This window comes from Myxocyprinus asiaticus, chromosome 4 (genome assembly GCF_019703515.2).
Source record: "Myxocyprinus asiaticus isolate MX2 ecotype Aquarium Trade chromosome 4, UBuf_Myxa_2, whole genome shotgun sequence".
Taxonomy (NCBI): Eukaryota; Metazoa; Chordata; class Actinopteri; order Cypriniformes; family Catostomidae; genus Myxocyprinus; species Myxocyprinus asiaticus.
In genome coordinates, this window is record NC_059347.1 from 33872114 (window position 1) to 33892890 (window position 20777).

Below are 20777 nucleotides of genomic sequence, written 5' to 3' on the forward strand. Positions count from 1 at the left end.
TCTCCACCTTTGACTTGCCCCGACCAGTAGGTGGCGATATGCAGGAAGAATGCGAATCACCAAAAAACTAAAGAATGCGGAAGTGAAAGTGGAGACTTATAGTAAAAAAGGACTTAAATATTTATTAGTTTCTCACTCGCACATATCATATAGCTTCTGAGGATATGGATTTAACCACTGGAGTCGTATGGATTACTTTTATGCTGCCTTTGTTTGCTTTTTTTGCTTCAAAATTCTGGCCACCATTCACTTGCATTGTATGGACCTACAGAGCTGAGATATTCTTCTAAAAAACCTCCATTTGTGTTATGCAGAAAAAACAAACTCATACTCATCTGGGATGGCATGAGGGTGAGTAAATGATGAGAGAATTTTCATTTTTGGGTGAACTAACCCTTTAAAATGACAGTTCCTGCCTGGTATTATTTGTACAACAGCACCTGCACACAAAACATGACAAAACTGAGTAAGAAACTGTATATCGCTGGAGATATGATCAAATATGCTGACTGATGTGTTCTAGTTAAACCATACAAGCTGCTGCTTGTGCATCAGTTTAAAAACAATAGGCTTTTGATATGTCATTACATGATTAAATTGATTTCTTTTTTGCACCCTCACAATGAACTGTAGTTGGAGCAGTACATACTGTATATGCATTTATCAGTGTACGTATTCTACCTTTACAGAGCCATTGACCTCCAGTGATGTTAATCAAACACATCCCTGAGCTGTGCTATTTTGCATCCAGCAGTAAGGTGCTGCCCGCGGGGTGAACATCAGGAAACGTTGCGACGAGCCTGGAGTTTTGCCAAAGGAATCAAACACCAGTCCGGGCCAAACCGCAGCGAAGGCTAAATAAACAGCGACCTGTGCCGCCAGACAGTAAAAGTGCGTCTGATGAAGAGAGCACGTAAAATAGACAGATGTTGTTTAAACAGAACAAATGTCGCCCGCAGGTGAACGATTCACAGTTACGAGAAGCGCGTCACTCCTGGGCTTTTGACGCACAGCGTGACTGTGGTGAGAGGAAACGCTGATATGAAACGCAGTCTCTAGCGCGCTTTGTAGGTAGAATTAGGCATGTGTTTGTCTTCTTGCCAGGTGTATCAAGACCTGCGCTGGTAACTGGGAGGGTGTAGGTTCAACACCCTCCAATACATGTGCCCTCGAGCAGCACCCCTCCAGAGGGCTGTGTAAATTGCAAGGGGCCGTTCACACCGAACGCATTTTTGCGACCGTCCGCGCTGTTTTTCAATCGTTTTCCACGTAAACATCCGCTAGAAGGACGTCTTTGAACGCGTTGCGTCAACTTGTCGCTTTAGATAATAGCAAATTAGTCAGTAATGACTACATTTATCTGGATGAATAGCCTCTTATAATGATCATAACTTAAACTAAATGTTGTGACGCTTGGTAAAATTGGCAGTGTACCATCTACATCCCTCACAGTCTGAGATATCTTTGTACCTACTTTCTGTCTCATAGTATCACTTTTTCGAGGACGTGGACTCTAACAATAGATCGCCAACAAACACAATCAATAGACTGGGGTGGGAAGGCAATAAAAAGGATTCCTTTGAAATGCTTAATACAATAACATAAGTTAACGCAAACTAAATGTGAGAAAACAAAAGATTTAAAGTCTAGTTTTTATTTATTTACTTGCTCTTTTATAGAACAACAGAAAACTCAGTTTACCTGGTCGCCTATTGTTGGGTTGTCGGTGTCCGGTAACCGGAGCACTGGCGCTGTGGCTTCATAGTGCGGTATTGGCTCCGTGGATGACACATCATCTTTGTTCTTCTGCGATATTTCTCGTTTGAGCTCCGAGCGCAGGTCCATGTAGCAGAACAGCGTGATGAGGTGCAGAGAGAGCGAGAGGATGAATAAACTCAGGAAGATTTTGCAGTTGTTGCATTGACTTTGGCACTCACACGCCGCCTGTGTGTGCTCTCGGTCCTCTAACTTCACCCGGTCGCGCTTCGGTACCATAGCTGCGTGCAGGTCAGTCAGCATTGCTTCTGCATACCGAACTTCCTCGTCCTCTCAGCGACTGTTGGGTTCAGCTGGTCGAGGTGAGCACGCGCTTCTCTGCGGGCTCATCTGGCTTCCTGACCTCGGACTGCGAGGATCCAGGCTGATAACCTACTACGGCCAGTTCCACAGACCGACCCCCTAACAGCTGATTGGCTGCTGATGCGACGTCATCTCATTGAAAATCCTCCCGCGGAAAAGTAGCCTTTTAAGAGCGCGAGGCATTCCAGTCATGACATTCATTTGAGGACGTGATGTGTGCCATCGAAGTGTCACTTTTTTTTTGTTTGTTTTTTGTTTTTTGCGATCGACGCGTCACAATATCATTGTATTGGCAACAATAGCGTCATACCTTATCTGCCAGTTCCAAACTATTTCCCATTTCGTAACCTCTGAAAGGGAAAATCTGCTAATTAAGTTAGTTGGTGATGTCAAGCGTGTCTTGGATTCATTTGGCAAGTTTCTTACTAGTCTCCAAAACCAGTTCTGTTGTTTCTAGTTCTTAAAGTTATGAAAGTTATAGTTTACACTCATTACAGTAGCCTATGGTTTGTTAGACTTGTGTGTGTGCAGTACTGCAAGCTTTTTCTTTTCTTATTTTCTTTCTTTCTTTCTTTCCCTGGCCACATGTTTGTATATAAGGCTTACTCAGTGAGATTGTGTGTGAAGTTCCACATCTTTAAAGTGTTAGAACAGAGGAATGGTAGTGTAATTGTGGCATATGTTGAGAATCAGAGCAGACTGAGTGTTAAAAGCAGGACAGGACTGCCAATCAAACAACAAAATCAAACAAAAAACATCAAATGACACACACTCACACACACACACTCACAGGCGCACACACTGCCTTTCAAACAAAAATTATACACATACATGGACTCCAGCTACACGCATCTATCATACTGTCAAGTACCAAAGCACACACCATATTACTGTGATTCAAAATAAGCATGATTATTTATTATATTGGCAAAGGTATTTTGCTATGAGCTGTTTGAGATGACTAACAGGTTTCTATGGAAACAACTAATAGGGAAACAGAGATAATATTTGGGTAGTCATTTTTCTTTTTCTCTCTTATTAGGCACACACACACACACAAACAGAGAGAGAGAGAGAGAGAGAGAGAGAGAGGTCATAAAGATTTTGACAATCTTTCATTCTCATGGTGTTGAGAAAGCAGGATGCATCTAATACTGTGAAAAAGAGGAAGAAAGTTAAAGAGGAAGGATGATAAGCAAAAAGAAAAGGTTTAACAGGATTGCTACTTTTTAGCTTTCTTTAAAATCTACATTGGCAAGGCTAGTTTATTTATAAAGCACATTTCATACAAAATAGTACTTTAAATTGCTTTACATAATCATGATAAAGAGAAACAAAACTTAAGAATCATTTAAGAAAAAATGAAGAAGAAACAGAACTAAAAATAAATAATAAAAAAAGAAATAAAAGTTTAATATATAAAAATGAAAAGAAAAAATTAGGTAATAAATGCAAACTGAAATAAAAATTAACATAATGCAGCATTGTGCTTAGTCAAATGTTTTCATATCTGCAATGTATTAAGGTCCTATTTAGTGATTAATAAACAGCACTTTGTAATTAATTTTAAATGTTACTGGAAGCCAGTATAAAAACCAGAGGACTGGGAAGCTTAGTTTCTTTGGTCCTGGTCAGCATTCTGAGCTACAGCCAGGGGCGGATTATGACTAGCAAGGCCCCCCCCCCCCCCCCCCCATTATCTTTTAAAGTTGAGATCTAGGCAATACATTTTCATTGATTTGAGTCTCTTTTAACACCTGTTCTGTTATTTACAGTCAGATTAATTCAAACACACAGCACGGATGTGGTAAATAAACCACTCAACCGAAATACGAGCCACTGTTCTTAAAGAGACAGTACGTTTTTCATACATAATGTAAACTCAATGAAAATACTACAAATTATGCATACAAAATGCATATATTTAAAGGGGCCATATTAATTATGAAATATTTTAACTTCATCAAACACTTTAAATATTAAAGAATTTAACAAATAGACTCCTATAGCATGTATATATGGGTTTAGCGATCGAGGCATCATTTAAGCCTTTTCAGTGTCCAAAAATCCCCTAGACTACATTACATTGACAGAATATTTAAATGAGCTACGAGTCTGTTTTAGAATGTTCGTAATTTCAAACCTCATTTCTCAAGCCCTTTAAAGATGCTGTAAGCAATTTAAGCATTCCGAAGCTTTCACGTGACTGAGCCGTTGTATTAGCCACGCCCCCTCATTCCAAAAACCCGCCCTCCAAAGATAATTTTGAGATCAAAACCGAGCAAAAGAGCAGCATTGTTTGTTCCTGTGGCTGTCAAATTCAACAGCAGCACAATAGCGCCCTCAACTGACAAACATTATGAATCAAAGCCTCAATGATCCATTTCAAATACAACACTATGACAAAGGGCAAAATGACTGACAGGTGAAAAGCGTCAATGTTTGCGGCCTGCAGACACATTTTTGTTTGCTGTTTACAAATTCTACAGCTGTCACAGAGATATCTCAGGACACTTATTTCATTAATATCTTTAAGGGAGTAGGAACATTTTTTGCATATTTCCATGAAAAAAATCGCTTACAGCACATTTAATCTGCTTTAAGGTGCTCTCTTCTTTCTTTCTTTCTTTCTTTCTTTCTTTCTTACTGTTAGACCTGTAAAAATTTCTAACTTCAAACATTGAGAACTATTTTAAACTTTCAAACAACGTTTTGTCAGACCAACATTATAGTTTGTCTATATGTATCTAGTTTAATCAGTACAAAGTTTGAATCACACAAAGTAAAATATCAATATTTTCTTTTTCCCAACCACCTAAGCCAAGTTATTTTTTGTAATGTAGGTCAAACATGCAGTTATAGCAATGACTAGTATAATAAACTTTTTGTTAAATGCTCGACAGCCCTTTTATACAAAGAATAAAGCTTAACCATGTAAAGCCTAACATATGAAATAGTAGTCAGAAAATTATATATTTTAAACCTGTTTAAAAATATTTTTCCATAAAATAATGAAATTTAAAGCACGTTGCTTGAATTCAATAAATACTAATTTTGAAATATCAGTAAAAATATAAACATTAAAAATATCAAAATTAGCAAAGATTTTACATAAAAAAGATGAGTGCATCAAAATATGAAGGTGGCTATTTTGGAAATTATTTACAAGGTCTTCTACTTCCAGAAGAGCATGGAAATTTCACCAGGTGGCATTATAAGATTAAAGAGCTGCTCCAAAAAATGTAATTAGAAACAGGAAGCAAAAGGGTCCTATAAGAGGGCTGGGGGCCCTCATAGTCACAGGGCCCTGTTGAGGGGGCCTTGTGTAAGCTCTGGTGCCTGCATATTTAAGCATATACAAACATTTGTTTTCAGAGTTGATGGGCCACGAGACCTTGCCGCCCAGGGCCCCTGGTAGTCAAGAGCCCCAGGGCACTAGCCCCATTGTCCCGGTCCATAATTCACCTATGGCTACAGCTGTAGGTCTTTTTGGGAAGGTCAGTAAAGAGTTGGTTGCAGTATCCATGCTACAATAATAAATGCATGAACACATTTCTCTAAGTCTTGTCAGAATACAAAACACCAAATTTTTGCTATAATGTTGAGATGATAGTAGGTAGATTTAGTTATTGAAATAATTCCACTGAAAATGGAGACTTTCGAAAACGCTCATTAGTTTTGCATACTTATGTACTAATGGCATTAGGAAATGGTTAATTTTCAACCGAAAACGCATTAGAAAACTTCTCTGATTTCAAAATGACACCAAGATTCCCAGTTGATTTTTAACCTTTAGACCCCTGATGTCAAGGTATTTCATCTTTGTTGCCAATTACAATGGTTTCTGTTTTGTCTTTGTATAACTGAAAGTAGTTATAGAACATCCAACTGTTAATTTCATCAATGCACTGGCATAGAGAATCTATGGGGCTGTTGTCACTTGACAATAAAGCTACTGTAGGTAGATCTGGGAGTAGTTGTCTGCATAGATTTAGTGAGCAATTTTGCTGTTGTGCAACATTTGGCCTAGTGGGAGCACAGATTGAACACGAGAGGTGCAAGGATTTAGCCCTGCGAAACTCCACATTGGATAAAGATGGTGCAGTATAATTCCCTGAGTCATCATAACTGCTGTGGGAAATCTGACATAGTCAGAGGGAAAGACTGCAGAGCAAACCGGGGGGCTGGTGGGTACTTTCTTACTATCAGACCTTAGGTTAAGCTCCACATATTTGATGTTACCTCTCTCTTCATTGCTTTCTCTCTCTTTTTCTCTCTCTCTGTTTTTGCTCTGCTCACAGCGGTGCTGTGTACTGCAGATCCTCTGTGACCTCATAAAGCTAAGCCTTTTTAATATGTTTTATATTAAATTGGTGCTGTTTTATTCTGCTCCAGACTCTTTAATCTTAAATCACTTAAATATTCACAGCTACACTGCTGCTGAATCAATTAATCGCCACACACACACACACACATAAACATCTGACGCTCTCACACTCTGACAATTTCCTCTGACAATTCGTGGTGGATCTCTAAAAGCAGATATTACAAAATATTGTAATAAAAGCATCATTACAATAGCTCAACCCACCCAGAAAGTCTGGAACAAGTTTTAAACACACACACAAGCATACACATAGATGCAAAGAAATGCTGCAATGAATATGCAGGTATGGGTCTGAGGTCCTTGGGCAGTTTAAATTAAATTATACAAATTAACTTAACAGAGAATTCAGCTCATACTGAGTCCAGAGAGGCTGGAGGGTGCTAAAAGTTTAAGAAAACATTAATTATACACACACACACACACACAAACACACACGCAGACATCTCAGGAAACAGAATGTTATCATGCTGATTTGAATAGTTCATCCAAAAATGAAAATTATGCCATTATTTTTTTTCACCCTCATGTTGTTAAAACCAGTATTTTTCTTATGCGTAACACAAAAGGAGATGTTTTAATGAAGATCCCCTGCGTCTTTGCAATACACTGGCAGTAAATAGTGCCTTACTTTATTAGTTTTAAGAGGACTTGTTCACAGCGGCTCACAAGGTCCACGTTCTCACAACAGCAGAAAATGGTTGTCAGTCCTGTATCTGAGTGCTTAATACCAGGGGCAGATTTAGGCACGTGTGACATGGGCAGCCGCTTGAGTGCGCACACCCACACAAACAAGTGGGCACCCTGAAGTCCACCAGCCATCTCATCTCCAACCCTCCGGCAACTATTTTTGTTAGCGGGGGTGGGGGGGTTTAGGGTGCTGAAGGGAGTTTTGCCCAGGGCGCTACACAAGCTTGAACCGCTGCTACTTAATATGGTTACGTTCACACACAATTTATTTTTTTATGAGAGTGACATCCGCATTCTAAAGTATAATCGAACTGATACCTGTGAAGTTTTCGCAATGGGAGAAAGGTGCCTCATGTTGTTCCAGGAAGGGTTCTCAGCCTTACAGGCTCCATATGGTTAGGATTAAGGTGGGGGCAGGGTTAGGGCATCTGTTGCCTGCCAGGAACAAACAGAGGCACCTTTGTACAATGGGCAACATTTTCAGGACTCAGAATCATCTTTTGACAAACCTGTGCTGTGTGAACAGAACTGCACGGGCAACTAGTTGTGTGTCACTTCATATAATATAATATAACCCGCATGTCTTGTGCATTTCATGTGGGGTTTCGTTAAAGGGATAGTTCACCCAGATGTGTATGACTTTCTCTCTTCTACAGAAAACAAATTATGATTTTTAGATTAATATTTCAGCTCTGAAGTTCCATACTATACAAGTAAATGGGTGCCAAAATTGTAATGCTCCAAAAAGAACATAAAGGCATCATAAAAGTAATCCATAAGACTCCAGTGTTTTAATCCATATCTTCTGAAGTGATATGATAGGTGTGGGTGAGAAACAGATAAATATTTAAGTCCTTTTTTGCTAGAAATTCTTCATGCATGAAGAATGTGAATCACCAAAAACACAAGATGAAGAATGTGAAAGTGGAGACTGACTGAGCAGGGAGGAGAACTTACAGTAAAAAAGGACTTCAATATTAATGTTTCTCACCCACACCTATCATATCGCTTCTGAAGACATGGATTTAACCACTGGAGTTTTATGGATTACTTTTATGCTGACTTATGTGATTTTTGGAGCTTCAACATTTTGGTACCTATTCACTTAAAATAACTGAGAAATTCTTCTAAAAATCTTCATTTGAGTTCAGCAGATGAAAGAAAGTCAAACTCATTTGGAATGCATAAGGGTAAGTACACGATGAGAGAATTTTCATTTTTGGGCGAACGATTCCTTTAACCCACGAAGACAGAGATATGAGCTGCATGTAATCCGAAGATCCAGCTGCCGTACTCCACCGTAACTTCTTGCAAGCGCGAGCTGTTCGAGACAAATGCTGAGCCCTGTACTTGGTTTAAATGCATTCAAAGCCACTGTCGATGAATTATGATCTGATAATAGCACTGTGCCAATTGTGATAAAAATGTCTGAAGTTATGGCCGTCACCATCTTTGATATTGAAATCAGTCTGTCAATATGGTTACAGGTGTTACTCAAGTCTATCGGGAGAACAGAATACAGTGGTGACTTCGGTTATTTGTTCATACAAACATTCAAGCTGCTACTGTAAGTTGTTGAATGAACAAGACATTTCAAGACTCACACCTGGTAATAAATACGGCTGTCAATCCCAATCATTGACTCTGTGAAAGTGGCCAGGTTCAAATGGGAATTTAGTCTCATGCTCATGAACTTGCAATGGACATCAAGATTTTTGCTGAAAAATTACTCAAATTCTCGCTTGTTTCTTACCAAAACCTATCCAATGTCTTCAGAAGTCTTGGAATATGACGCAGAAGTGGCATGGAGAACTTTTGATACTTGTGTGTCCTTTTTTAAGTTTTAAAGTGAGGCACTATCCACTCACATTGTATTGAAAATACAAAAAGGTATCCTCATTAAAACATCTTCTTTTGTGTTCCGAAAGAAAGAATTTCATGCAGGTTTGGAACAACATGAGGGGAGTAAATAATTACAGAATTTTCATTTTTGAGTGAGAGAAAACACTGACTCCTACTGACTAAACTCTGTAGTTTTTCCACAATCCACACTCTAGCAAGCCTATCACTGTGTAAAACACATACATAAAAACATGCACTCTCATAATGAAAATAAACTTTATATAGATGCTTTATTGGGTTGCCACAGTACAGACTCAAATCCATACATGGAGAACTGACATCAGAGCTCTCCAAAGAGTTCAGATCCTAGACCAGATAATTCTAGAGCAAAATTATATCAGAAAGCAAGCAGCATGAGAACAGACCCAGTGATTCAGCTCACATACTTTATCTCTCAGGCTTCAACACACTGCTCACACTCTCATAGAAAACTGATAAAATCACTAAGATGAGTGGGAAAACATCTTCAAAAAAACTGATAAGTCCAGCTGCCCTTGAGTAAATTTGACATGTGATTCTACAATGAGCTGTGTGATTACACACAGACAGAAGAAACAGTTTGAGACATAATCAAATTTCTTTTAGTACAAAAAGTATTGTAACACATTACATTTTAAATACATGTAATCAGATTACAAGTCACTGAAATAACAACAACAACAACAAAAAAGATCCAGTCTACTCAAAAAATCAAAACTATATGGAAGGTGCTCTTTGGTAGGGGAAAAAAAAACGTACATTATCGATTAATAGGTTCCAAGGCACACTTCAGTTGTCAGATAAAACAGCCTTTATTGGATTCAAAATCCACATTTTTATTGCTGACATTTTTTAGTGTTTCTACTATGAAATAGCTAATCCAATGAAGGCAACTAATAACTGAAGGCTCCCTTGGAACCTATTTTGCGATGACGCAAGTTACTGACTTTCAATAAGTTTAATTACTTTTAAGTATATTACTTGGATTGCACACATTTCTAAAACAATATTTACTCTGTTATTTGAAAATTAATTATGCTTAAATGTACTGTACGTCTGTTTGCATTTATTTGACAACTGGTAAGTCGTTGTTAGGGAGAAATGTGTTGTGACAATGAACAAGGAAATTTAGACATTATTTTGAATTTGTTGAGAGGAAAACCAAAAATAATTTTGTGAAGTGTTGTAAAAAGTAACTTAAAAATAACTAATAATGTCATAACTTTTTGATGAAGTAATCAGTAATGTCAGTAATCGGATTACAATTATAGATAATTATTAATTTGTCGTGAATAACTTTTGTTGAGTAACTTACCCAACATTGTTCAAATCGCTATCAAAAGTACCAGGATTTTCTGATCTCTGATGAAATGGCTGTTTGGTAAAATGGTCTGATAAAACAGAGACTGCTTCTGTTACTACTATATCCCAATCTGAACCAGGCGAGTGTTGTTATGGCCTTACAACTCAAGATTTTCAGTAATTACAATGCAATTAAGTGTATGAAACAATCCATATGGAAGTTGGATTAGATTTCATTGGCATTTAATTTATGCAAAGCCAAGAGATACCTTCTATATTAAATCACCATATTAAAATAAACATACAGTATACTAGCATACAGCATATCAATATGTTGTGGAAACTTCACCCTTACCCTCAGACATTTCCACTGCAATCTGTAGATCCTCTGTGTCCGCTGTCTAAGCAATCTATCTCCAAAGTTCTTTTATTTACCTCCGTGACCTGCTTCACAGTCCGACAGCCAGAGCAAAAGAATAAAATAGAGTACTACGAAAGTGGATATCACTGATCATTATGCAAAGTGCCCCCCCCCCCCCCCCAAAAAAAACCCTTTCCGAGTGACGTAATTATTTTACATTTGTTTTCATGTTGTTGGAGAGTTTGCAGAACTGTGACAGTCCACATGGAGTGGATTTGTAATGTTTCCAAAGTTTTTCCCACAATATTTTTCCAATTAGTGCAGTGTGAGATGTTTTGGAAAAAAAGCATTTGTTAAATGGTACAGTGACTACCAAAGCCCCCTAAACAGCCCCAAAACATCAAGACTAACATCAAATTAATGAGAGTGAGAGGCGTTAATAGGTGTTGGCTACATCAGTGTGTGGAAGCCTTTAGAATGAGAGTAAGAGGGATGGTAACAGAATAACAAGCATAGTCCAGAAAATAATCCTGTCAAAGTACAAAAAGAAAAAAATTGTTGAGAATTCCAGCAGAAACTGCTCTTAATTCAGATTGTATAAGATCAGCAACCACCTGTACCCAATGTACACATCTGGACTGGAGGAGGCAAAATGTCCTGACACACAAACTAACCTAAACTTTAGATTCTCATGACCACTATCTGAAAGTATACAGAACCCTGGAAGAGTGAAAAAGTGAAACTGAAAAATGGCTCAAATAGTGTTAGATTTATTAGAGGAGAAATGTCCAAACATTCTTCATACATTCATTTTTGTTTCCAAGAATGTTGTCTAAAACAAAACATTAATATGGAGATTAGTCCTGATAAAACAAACAAAACACTGAAAAACAGTTAAAAACACACACTCACTCAAACAAAAACGCACACAGATGCACACACGCTTAGATCAGGCCAGATGTTCCAACCCTCAAATAAGACAAGCACCAACACACTTCAGCAGTGGTGAGACTTCCAGCGTATTTCAGGCATTTGGCAAGGTTCATCTCATTTACAGCAGAGGAAACACTTTACAGCATGCACGTCTTCCATTTAGGAGGGAAATGTTACAGTTCCTTACTCCTCCCTCATAGAAACTTCATCTAGAGGTACTATGGTCTCCAAGGAGCCAGTGCTGCAATGCTGCAAGGTTGTTATAGAGATGACAGTTTGTAATAAGAAGAGAACAAGCACACACAGTTTCAATTTACTGCCATGGAGACGACTTGTCCACGACGCAGCTCCTGATGATAACCTCCTATGCAAAGAAAATGAGCCTGGGAGGTGTGTCAAAGCACACGCAGCACCCACAGCCGAGTCACACCCACTCCATCTGACATCACAGCAATTTAGACCTTCAATGGACAAAGACTCTTCTTGCAGATCTGATAAGGAGAAGGAGAGAAACACTGGGTTACCTAGCAGAAACTTACCAGGACTTGGGGCAAAAATGATTTTAAATGTGTGTGTGTGTGTGTGGGGGGGGGTGCCCTAGAGTGAATTGCTCAGTATTTGTCATCTGTTTTATAACATTTGATGTATTTCATAATTTTATATTCTAGGTCTATTAAGTTTTGGATTTAGTGCTTTCGCAGACACTGTAGTATTCGTAATTTTATTCATTGTCTCAGAGGCAAATGTTGTTGAAAACCTAATATCAGCTCAAAAGCACACAGAGAAAACAGTGAATGTGAAGAAAACACTCCCAACAATTTCAATACATGAAACAGTGTTTATATAAAAAATCTACAGTAATGGTAGACAGCAGCTTTATAACCTAATATAGAGACTGGCCAATTATTTACAGTTAATGTATTCTAGCAGTGCAGTTATTGTTTTATGAAAGTTGGTGCATTAATTACAGCTCCTTTTGTATTTGAATTGATTCTACAGGTTTTTACAGCCATTACTGTTCAGATTTAATGGGGTCATGACATGCCTTTTTTATTATTTTAAAATGTTCCTTGTGGTTTACTTATAATACAAGTAAAAAAAAAACATTTGCATAAAAAAGGTCATATTTTCCACCCTAATTCTGACCCTCTGTCAAAAACACTTGGTTTTGGTGCTGCTTCTCTTTTAAGACTTACATGTAACAGTAAACACCCACGGTTGCGATTGGCTCTCTGCTCTTGACTGATCTGCTCTCTCCTTGCCATCTCACTGCTCACCGCTGATGGCTACGGAAGTGATAAAGTAGATTTTGATGTGTCGTTGTGGAGGGCAGTGTTGTAGTACTCGAGATCGGTCTTGAGACCACTTTCTGAAAGTTTCAGTCTCGTCTCGGAATTGACTGCATTTCGGTCTTGTCTCTGTCTCAGACAAAGAGGACTCAGGATTTTATTTCAAGGCCGGTCAAGACCACACCTGCATTGTCTGATTTATTTGTTAACATCTTTACTGTGATTGGATGTAAAACTTCCTGCTTCAAATGCAAGTAATAACTAATTTCTAATTTAACATTTTTGTTACTGTTAACGGCTGTCACCCCTCCACGCCCATTTCACATGCATGTGGGAGACAGGAGAAGAAACTGTGGCTGTCTGAGAGATGTCAGACAAATCTTCTGTAATACAATTTGGCTACCAGTGTTTCCCAACCACTGTGCCCACTAATGTGCCATGAAAGATTGCCAAGTGTGCCATGGAAAATGATCAAATTCCTCAAAATAAATAAATACTGTTTTTTTCCAGTATTTTAGTGAAGGCATAGAGACGGTAGAAGAGTTTTAAAGTTGCCAATTCAGTATTTCCATTTCAAAGTATTTTATGCAACCAGTTTATAAATTTTGTCCATCATAACATTATTGTTCTAACAAACTCTAGTCCGCTGTCAAACACAACTCCTCACATGCACACAAAATGATGCTTCATCATCACACTTTTAGTAAAAACATTCATTCAGTGAACCGAATGAATGAATAGAATACAACAGGTGTATTGTTTTACTCAAAGACTAAAAGCTGTTTATTTGTGCACAGCATAGAGCTACAGATGTTATGAACAGATGTGGCTTACTTGTCGAGTTTCTTTCATGAAACATAAAAAGAATATGAGAAATTGTTACATAAGATTACTAAAAGCAAATTCTCCTGTTTTAAACAAGTCCAAAAAACACTGTGATACGATGTGTAGATCCTGAGGTACTGTAATCTTCATGAAGCATGTTTGGCATCTGAACCGCTGAATGGAGGCCAGGCGGCTGCTCACGGGTCCTAGTGCCTGAGGGATCCAACCTCAGTGTGACTTATGTGTTTTTTACCCTCTATCAACAACGCGATTTTGACCCGGTGTGACTTATAATCAGGTGCGACTTTATTTCTGGAAAATACAGTAAATAAATAATAAATGAAAAAATGATTTGCTGTGCTGTTGCAAGAATTTATTTGCAAGAACAAATCTACAAAATGGAAGACATAAATTTGTTGGTTTTTCATTATCCAGTTAGCGCTCTAGTGACCTCATTATACAGCGTATAGTACCTATGTTACTTGCGTTTTTTGCATAGCCGAATTTCAAACATTACCAGTTCACGCTACTAAGACAGACAGAAAACATGGGCAAGTTCTTGAAAAGGAAAACTATCGATGATGGTTATGTGGGATAGTAGTGTGCCGTGGCAGAAAAAAGGTTGAGAAACACTGGCCTAAACCACAAAGAATTCATCTGCAAAAAAGCATCCAAAAGAAAACACACAGCAGCGTCAATTCTGCAATGCAATGTTACCGAGACGGCTGGGACCACGTTCACATTTTATCGGCACTTAGAAAGGAAACATAAAGAAAGGTAAGCTAAGTGTACGTGATGCTAGCAAAGCTAGCTAGCTAGCTAACATTAGCAATCTGCCTCTTGCTGCATTCCATTCAACTCGGAAAGTCGGATTTTCCAACTTCCTACTGGGAAAAGTGCTATGGAACGCCACTTGAAGTCGTAATTTCAACTTGGAAAGTCATGCGGAAATTTTCAACTCCGATTTCCGAGATGCAGGTGCGTGACATCACACAATCTTGTCGGCACCCAGGAAGTTGTAAAAAATAAGTGATAAACATGAACTTTTATTAAATAATATCGATAAATTAGTCAAAGTTCCTACATTACATGATATTAAAGCTTGTTTAACAAACGTTAGCAGAGTAGCAGGTGTTCAAAACATGGTAAATTATACTCTCCTTTGATAATCGTACACATGTAGCACAAATGCTAGCGTTGCAGATTGTTTATGAATTGGGTTGTTAGGAAACATCTCTGGTGACAGTCAAACACCTGCTAAGCCAACCGGAACATTGCAGTTTTGTTTCCTTTAACGTCATCTTCCGAGCATCCGGCATTGGAATGCCATTAGTCAGAGATCGGAGATATCAAGTGGAATATCCTACTTCCAATTTGAATGGAACGCAGCATCTGTACCCAAACTCATCTTCATTCCACACCCAAAGAGATTTAGCAAGTATTAGCTATACGTATTAGCTACCTATGTATTTACTGTTTTTAGGGTGCTAGTTTCAGTTGCTTGCCAGCTATTTGCCACCTAGCTAGGCGCACAAGCTACCTAATTTAGTTAACCTATATTGAGGGATGTAGTTATTTCAGTGTTAACTTTGTGAGAGATTGAGGGGACAGGGCATGTAGTGACAAATTGTTGTTTGCAAGTTAAGTTTTTGCATGTTATAAACAATGACGAAACAGGTCACATAAAGCTATGTAGCTAATGTATATAATGTTACGTTACATCAACGTTAGCTAATGTCAGCTCCGACATAAACGCTACATGCTGCGGTAACGCACCCTCACTTGGGTGAGAGAGCTAGAGATGTGACAGCAGAGAGTGGAGACCGAGTAATGCGCCTCCACTTATATGAAAAATTTACATTTTAAATAGGCTGCTTTGCTTATGTTTGGCAGTCTTTGTTCTATTTTCTAGATTTAGCTATGTGGTTAGCAAATTGCACACATTTATACAAGGCTTGTTGTTGGTTCAAAAACAACACAAAACTTACAATATTGTTTAAGAAAAGAGAGAAAAGTGAAGACTTAAGTATTGAATAATTGTTTGATATATTCTGTACTTAATGATGGTTTCTAGGGGAAGAGTCATCCAGAAAACCAGATGCGATGCTTGCACAAAAATGTTATTGTTTTAGGTGGATGGTAAAACTTGGAAAAGGAGTGTTGAATAAAGATGGTTAAGTTGATTTCAGCTCCTTAGTGTTTGTTTGTATTTGTTTGCTCTTAGAAAACAAAACAAAAATTCACACATAAAATTCACCTCTGCAATGCCTTTTGATTATTTTATCAAGACATTTCTCATGGTACACTGATACACACACACAAGGCAATAAAAGAGGTGAATGTAGAGGAATCTTCATTTGTTTTCTGTGGGTGTTTTTATGGGAATGTGGATCTTTCAGATCAATTTGAGGAGTGCCTATGGTTTGCATGTTCCACATTTTTTCGTAAGTGTGTCATGCAGTGTGGGACTCGCACTGGTCTCGGCTTGGTCTCGGCTTGGTCTCAACCCCTCAAAGTCTTGGTCTTGTCTCGGTCTCGATACACTCTGGTCTTGGTCTTGACTTGGTCTCGGTTTAGGTGGTCTTGACTACAACACTGGTGGAGGAGGTCAGACATAGGTGGAGCGTGTCTAAGGCTGGGGGAGGCTAAGCCTTACCCTGGCATGATGTGTAGGCTATCAACGAATATAGCTACAGTAGGAATTTCCCATTGTCACTCAGGGATAAGTTTCCCCACCCAACTTCAAAAATGTATTACTACTGAGAACGGAAAAGCCGACTGTAGATCAGTGGCTTCGGCCGAATTAATCTTATATCACTTGAGTGGCTACGGCTGAATGATACGGCATGTGCAAGGAGAATGTCTTCTTTTCTTACATTTGTAAAGCATAGCCTACATTAAGTAGATCAATTCTTGGATTAAAACCTATTTATTAGAGCATGGTCAGAAATGAACTCTTAGATTTATTAAAAAAAAAAAATGTATTAGCCCACATCATTTTAAGTGCCATCCAAATCAAACTCAATACAAGCCAGCACTGAGATGACTTTGTTGAAAATAAAATCATCAGACACATTCCTTGATCTTGTGAAGAAGACCCCCTCTCCAGAATTTTTCTTAACTTAAAAAAAGTTTCAAGTCATCGCTTCATGACGAATTCATGTCGGTGCGGGACCGCTTATTATTATGCCGTATGCAGGTCCAATCCATTTCAATTTCATTTTACTGTGGTAAGAAAGATAGAAATTATTGTCTCCTACTGAAGACATATACTGGAATTACTGTTAATTTGTTGCTACATTATCCAGTAGAATAGTTAACAATAACATTTTTCTTAATAAGCTATACATTTATATTGAAAAAATGTGTAGTAAGTGGTTTGTGTTTCTTTACATATTAAAGAGTACTCCCAATTAGTTCCACACATGCAAAAAAACAACACTGGTATCGGATCGTGATTGGCCGATACTGAGATTTCAGATATCGGAATCGGAAGAGAAAAAGTGGTATCAGTGCATTCCTAGTCCATATGTAAAAAGATAAAGGAAAATGTAATTCCTCATGTCATGATCACTTTAAAACTTAAATTATTCAGCTGAGGTGTATGAGATAAAAGGATGATACACCGAGATTTTATACAGTTAGGGATAAAAATGTGCCCTCAGAAACATAAAAAAAAAAAAAAAAGCCCCAGAATATCAATTCCAGGGTCAAATATTGCCCCTAAATAAATATTTTCTGTCACTGCTCTGCTACCTGTATTACCACTGAGCCTCCCTGCTAGTCTTTCTTCAAACTGAGTGAACAAAAAGGTTATTCTTGTGTTCTATAATTCCCTTTACAGATACAATGTGCCAAAGCTCCTGTAGTAGCAGCTGATGATAATGGTGTAAGCGTTAGAAGTCTGGGCTTGTAACTGAAATATTCTTAAATTCAAAACCCAGAAAGAGTGATCAAGGAACTATCACCATTGTGCCCTTGAGCAAGGCATTTAATCCCATTTTGATCCATGGGGACCAGTAAACTATGTATGGATAAAAGTGTCTGATAAATATCTAATAACATGTGCTGTGTTACCTGTGTTGACTGATGTTTACCTGCACAGAGAAAGCTGGGCAGGCCGGCATACAGCAGTCGGTCGTTGTCAGGTAGAATGAAGGGGCAGCTGGCTGTGACCTCTCCACAGTAGTGCTTGCACGGGAGCCACCTAACACATTGCCGCTGGGGAACCGGAAAATATTCTGCACAAAGCCAGGCTTTATACACTGCCTGCAACACATACAGTAACATACAGCAAGCCATAAAAAGCATTTAATTGCGTGTGGGACAGAAAAGAAGAAAAACAGAACAAAGTCGAGTGCTGGTGGTAGTAACAGCAAAAGCACTTTGCTTCTCACCTGACACAGGTGAGTGTGCGCTCGCACGGAGTAGTCATCCGCCATGTATTTGCTCGTAAGGATGTCAAACTCCTCATATTTTTCCTGAGCGTGTTGGTCTAGCCGGATGTAAGCGTGCACACATGCGCTGCACACATCCCCGTCCTCAGGTCCGCCGCTGAACAGGTCACGAATGACACGGACCAGACTGCAGTTCATCCCGTCCGGGCTGGTCATGCTCTCCAGCAGGTCCGCTATTGTCAACGCGTCGCAAAACGGCAAGCTAAAATTCCGGAAGTACTCTAAAAACGCGTGTGGCGACACTGTGGGCACCGGTACAGAATAGGAGGAGCCCACTGCGCCGCTCTTCTGCCGGTAAAGCGTAGAGCACGCGGACTCCAGAGGCGCGCGGCGCGGTGCGTCAGCCTCCATGCACTCCGGCCCGTTTTCTGTCAGATTGCTCAAGAGAACCCCGCAGTCCTCATCGCGTAGGCCCGTCTGGGCGTCGTGACTCGCGTTGCTCCACGTTCTTCGGTGAGTCCGGTCTCTCGAGCGCAGCTTGCCTCCCGCACAGAGCCAGAGGTGATCGGACAGAAGCGCCGTGAAAAAGAGCAGCGATGCGAGGCTCATACGCCATCTCTGCACCTTCTCCGGCTCCGCGCACGGTTTGTCGATAGGTTCGGTCACGCAGCAGATTTCTAACGGGGCGTCAAGTTTCCTTCCACACCGCCAGGCGCCCGTGATCATATTTTAGAGGGGGAGGCAAAAGCGCGAGCTCACTCCTCCGCAATATTTCCGCCGTGACGTTGCCCAACGCGGCGGTTACATGATGGCTCGTAGCATCTCTTTCACATGGTGCTCAAAATGTATCCGCTCTGAAAACACCTGCGTCTGAATTGCCGAGACAGTGCATAATAAAGCACATGCTGCGAGACTCCCCATCGCCTTGAAAACACATCGCATCCAAATCTTACTCATTCACGGGCATCTCTTAGGCGGGATGAAGAGCTGTGTTTGTCGGTAGAGGCCTTGTCATCTTCCAGTGGTCTCCTTTACTCTGTCGCCATCTTCGCTCGCACGCAGACGAACCCTGAGATGTTTTAATTGAAGGCGGGGGTGTGGCGCGTGCGCCGTCGCGCGCATCCTTTCCTCCATTGAAACTTCATTCACCTTGCGCTCACCATTGAAAAAAACGCATTGTTGACAGCCCCTCAAGGAATCGCCGTGTGCTACTTCCTCGGTCAGGTACAAAGCTCCAGGTTAAGAGCGTTAGAGCTAGAATGACCGGAAATAATGTTGAACTAATGCGGACTGGTGGCTTCAACAGAAGAAGAAATCATCACTTAAAGATAGAGAAAACAGTAAAATATAAAGCACCTGTAGCTGGGAACTGGAAGTTGACAACCATGAAACATCAAGATTTTTGGTTAAAATGCCCTATATGTTTCTATATGTGCAATGACAAGTCACCATTTCTTTTAAGTTATTCACCATTTTTAATCACTTTTGGCACCATGCTGAAAAAATAGATTTAGACAATGCTTAAAATTCCATGTCAGGTACTGTAACTACATAAAAATGTTATTTGGTGCAACATTTATCAATGTAAGTGAAAAGTGGGCAGAACTATGTGCAAACCTGTATTGATAAAAAAAGAAAAGAAAAGAAAAAAAGATAAAAATGAACTTAATTAGGGCCCTATATATAGAAACATACAGTACATTAAAAATAAACAAATTTCAGTATAAGTAATAACTATATACACATAGGGTATAATGGTGCTAAATGCTAATTTTATTTTATGTTATCCCAAAAACACTAAATAGCAACAAAAAGTACCACAGCGCTTTCCTAAACACCTGTTTGTCAAAATTTCCCTGATCCATGAGATCATTGCATGTAATGCCTAAAGGTTGATTTTGAGGCAATTTGATCTAATATTTAATATTTGTTTTAATGTAAGATGTTGAAAGTGGGCTCACATTGACTGATCCAGTCACAATGGAGATTCATTTGTTTAGAATTCTTGAGATGTTCTGAAATGCCAAATGTGTTTGAAATGAACAGGAAATGGTGCACCCTTTTCTCAAGTAGTTATTTTGAAAAAGCATTATCTTAATTCCATGGTCCTCAACAGGCGGCCTGTTGTGTCCTGCATGATGTTTTCATCATATAAAATTATTAATGAGCATGATTATTTAGGTGCCAATTTTCTAGAGCCTTTGTGGTGCATTGTGCTGCAGTATACTTACACTATAAAAGTGTGGATCTTTAAAATAAATAAATAGATAAAAACAGAAAACATACATTCATATATGATCATTACAATAATACTGTATACTGTATATCACAGTTTTAATTTTCAAAGAACCACACTTTTACAAGAATTAAGCTATATTAGGCTATATGTAAATTATATGTCCATGATGTATTAAATAGCATATTTAGCATACTTGCCTCATTAATATCCATCCATCCATCTTCTATATAGCCACTTGTCCCATGCAGGGTTTAGGGTAGTGCTGGAGCCTATCCCAGCTGTCTTTGGCCAAAGGCAGGGAAACATCCTGACAGGTGGCCAGTTCATCACAGGGCAACACACACACACACACACACACACACAGGCAATTTAGGGTCTCCAATTAACTTAACCTGCA

The 20777-nt window shown here is 39.1% G+C and overlaps 2 protein-coding genes across 3 annotated transcripts in view; both read right to left on the minus strand.

The window, feature by feature from the left end:
- LOC127440145 (ectodysplasin-A-like) overlaps positions 1-2109 on the minus strand; it is a 62752-nt gene extending 60643 nt beyond the window's left edge. For both annotated transcript variants that reach the window (XM_051696574.1, XM_051696573.1), the window contains exon 1: positions 1702-2109. In XM_051696574.1, coding sequence (XP_051552534.1) covers positions 1702-2019 — 318 coding nt within the window. In that variant the 5' untranslated portion in view covers positions 2020-2109. The remainder of the gene's footprint in view (positions 1-1701) is intronic.
- An 8768-nt stretch (positions 2110-10877) lies between these two features.
- On the minus strand, positions 10878-20544 carry LOC127435379 (NALCN channel auxiliary factor 2). The gene is made up of 3 exons (XM_051688806.1): positions 18142-20544; positions 17842-18013; positions 10878-12121 (listed from the first exon to the last, which is right to left on the minus strand). Exons 1-3 carry the CDS (start codon positions 18865-18867, stop codon positions 11814-11816), a joined length of 1206 nt encoding a protein of 401 aa, XP_051544766.1. The 5' UTR covers positions 18868-20544; the 3' UTR covers positions 10878-11813.
- Positions 20545-20777: the final 233 nt, after the last annotated feature.

Bases quoted from the DNA above. Each gene is read 5' to 3' on its own strand.
- LOC127435379 (XM_051688806.1), bottom strand. From the start codon at position 18,867: ATGATCACGGGCGCCTGGCGGTGTGGAAGGAAACTTGACGCCCCGTTA. The intron at 18,014-18,141 runs GTGAGAAGCAAA...TATGTGTTGCAG, and splicing joins CGCACACTCACCTGTGTCAG to GCAGTGTATAAAGCCTGGCT. The intron at 12,122-17,841 runs GTAAACATCAGT...TCTCCTTATCAG, and splicing joins GCCCAGCTTTCTCTGTGCAG to ATCTGCAAGAAGAGTCTTTG.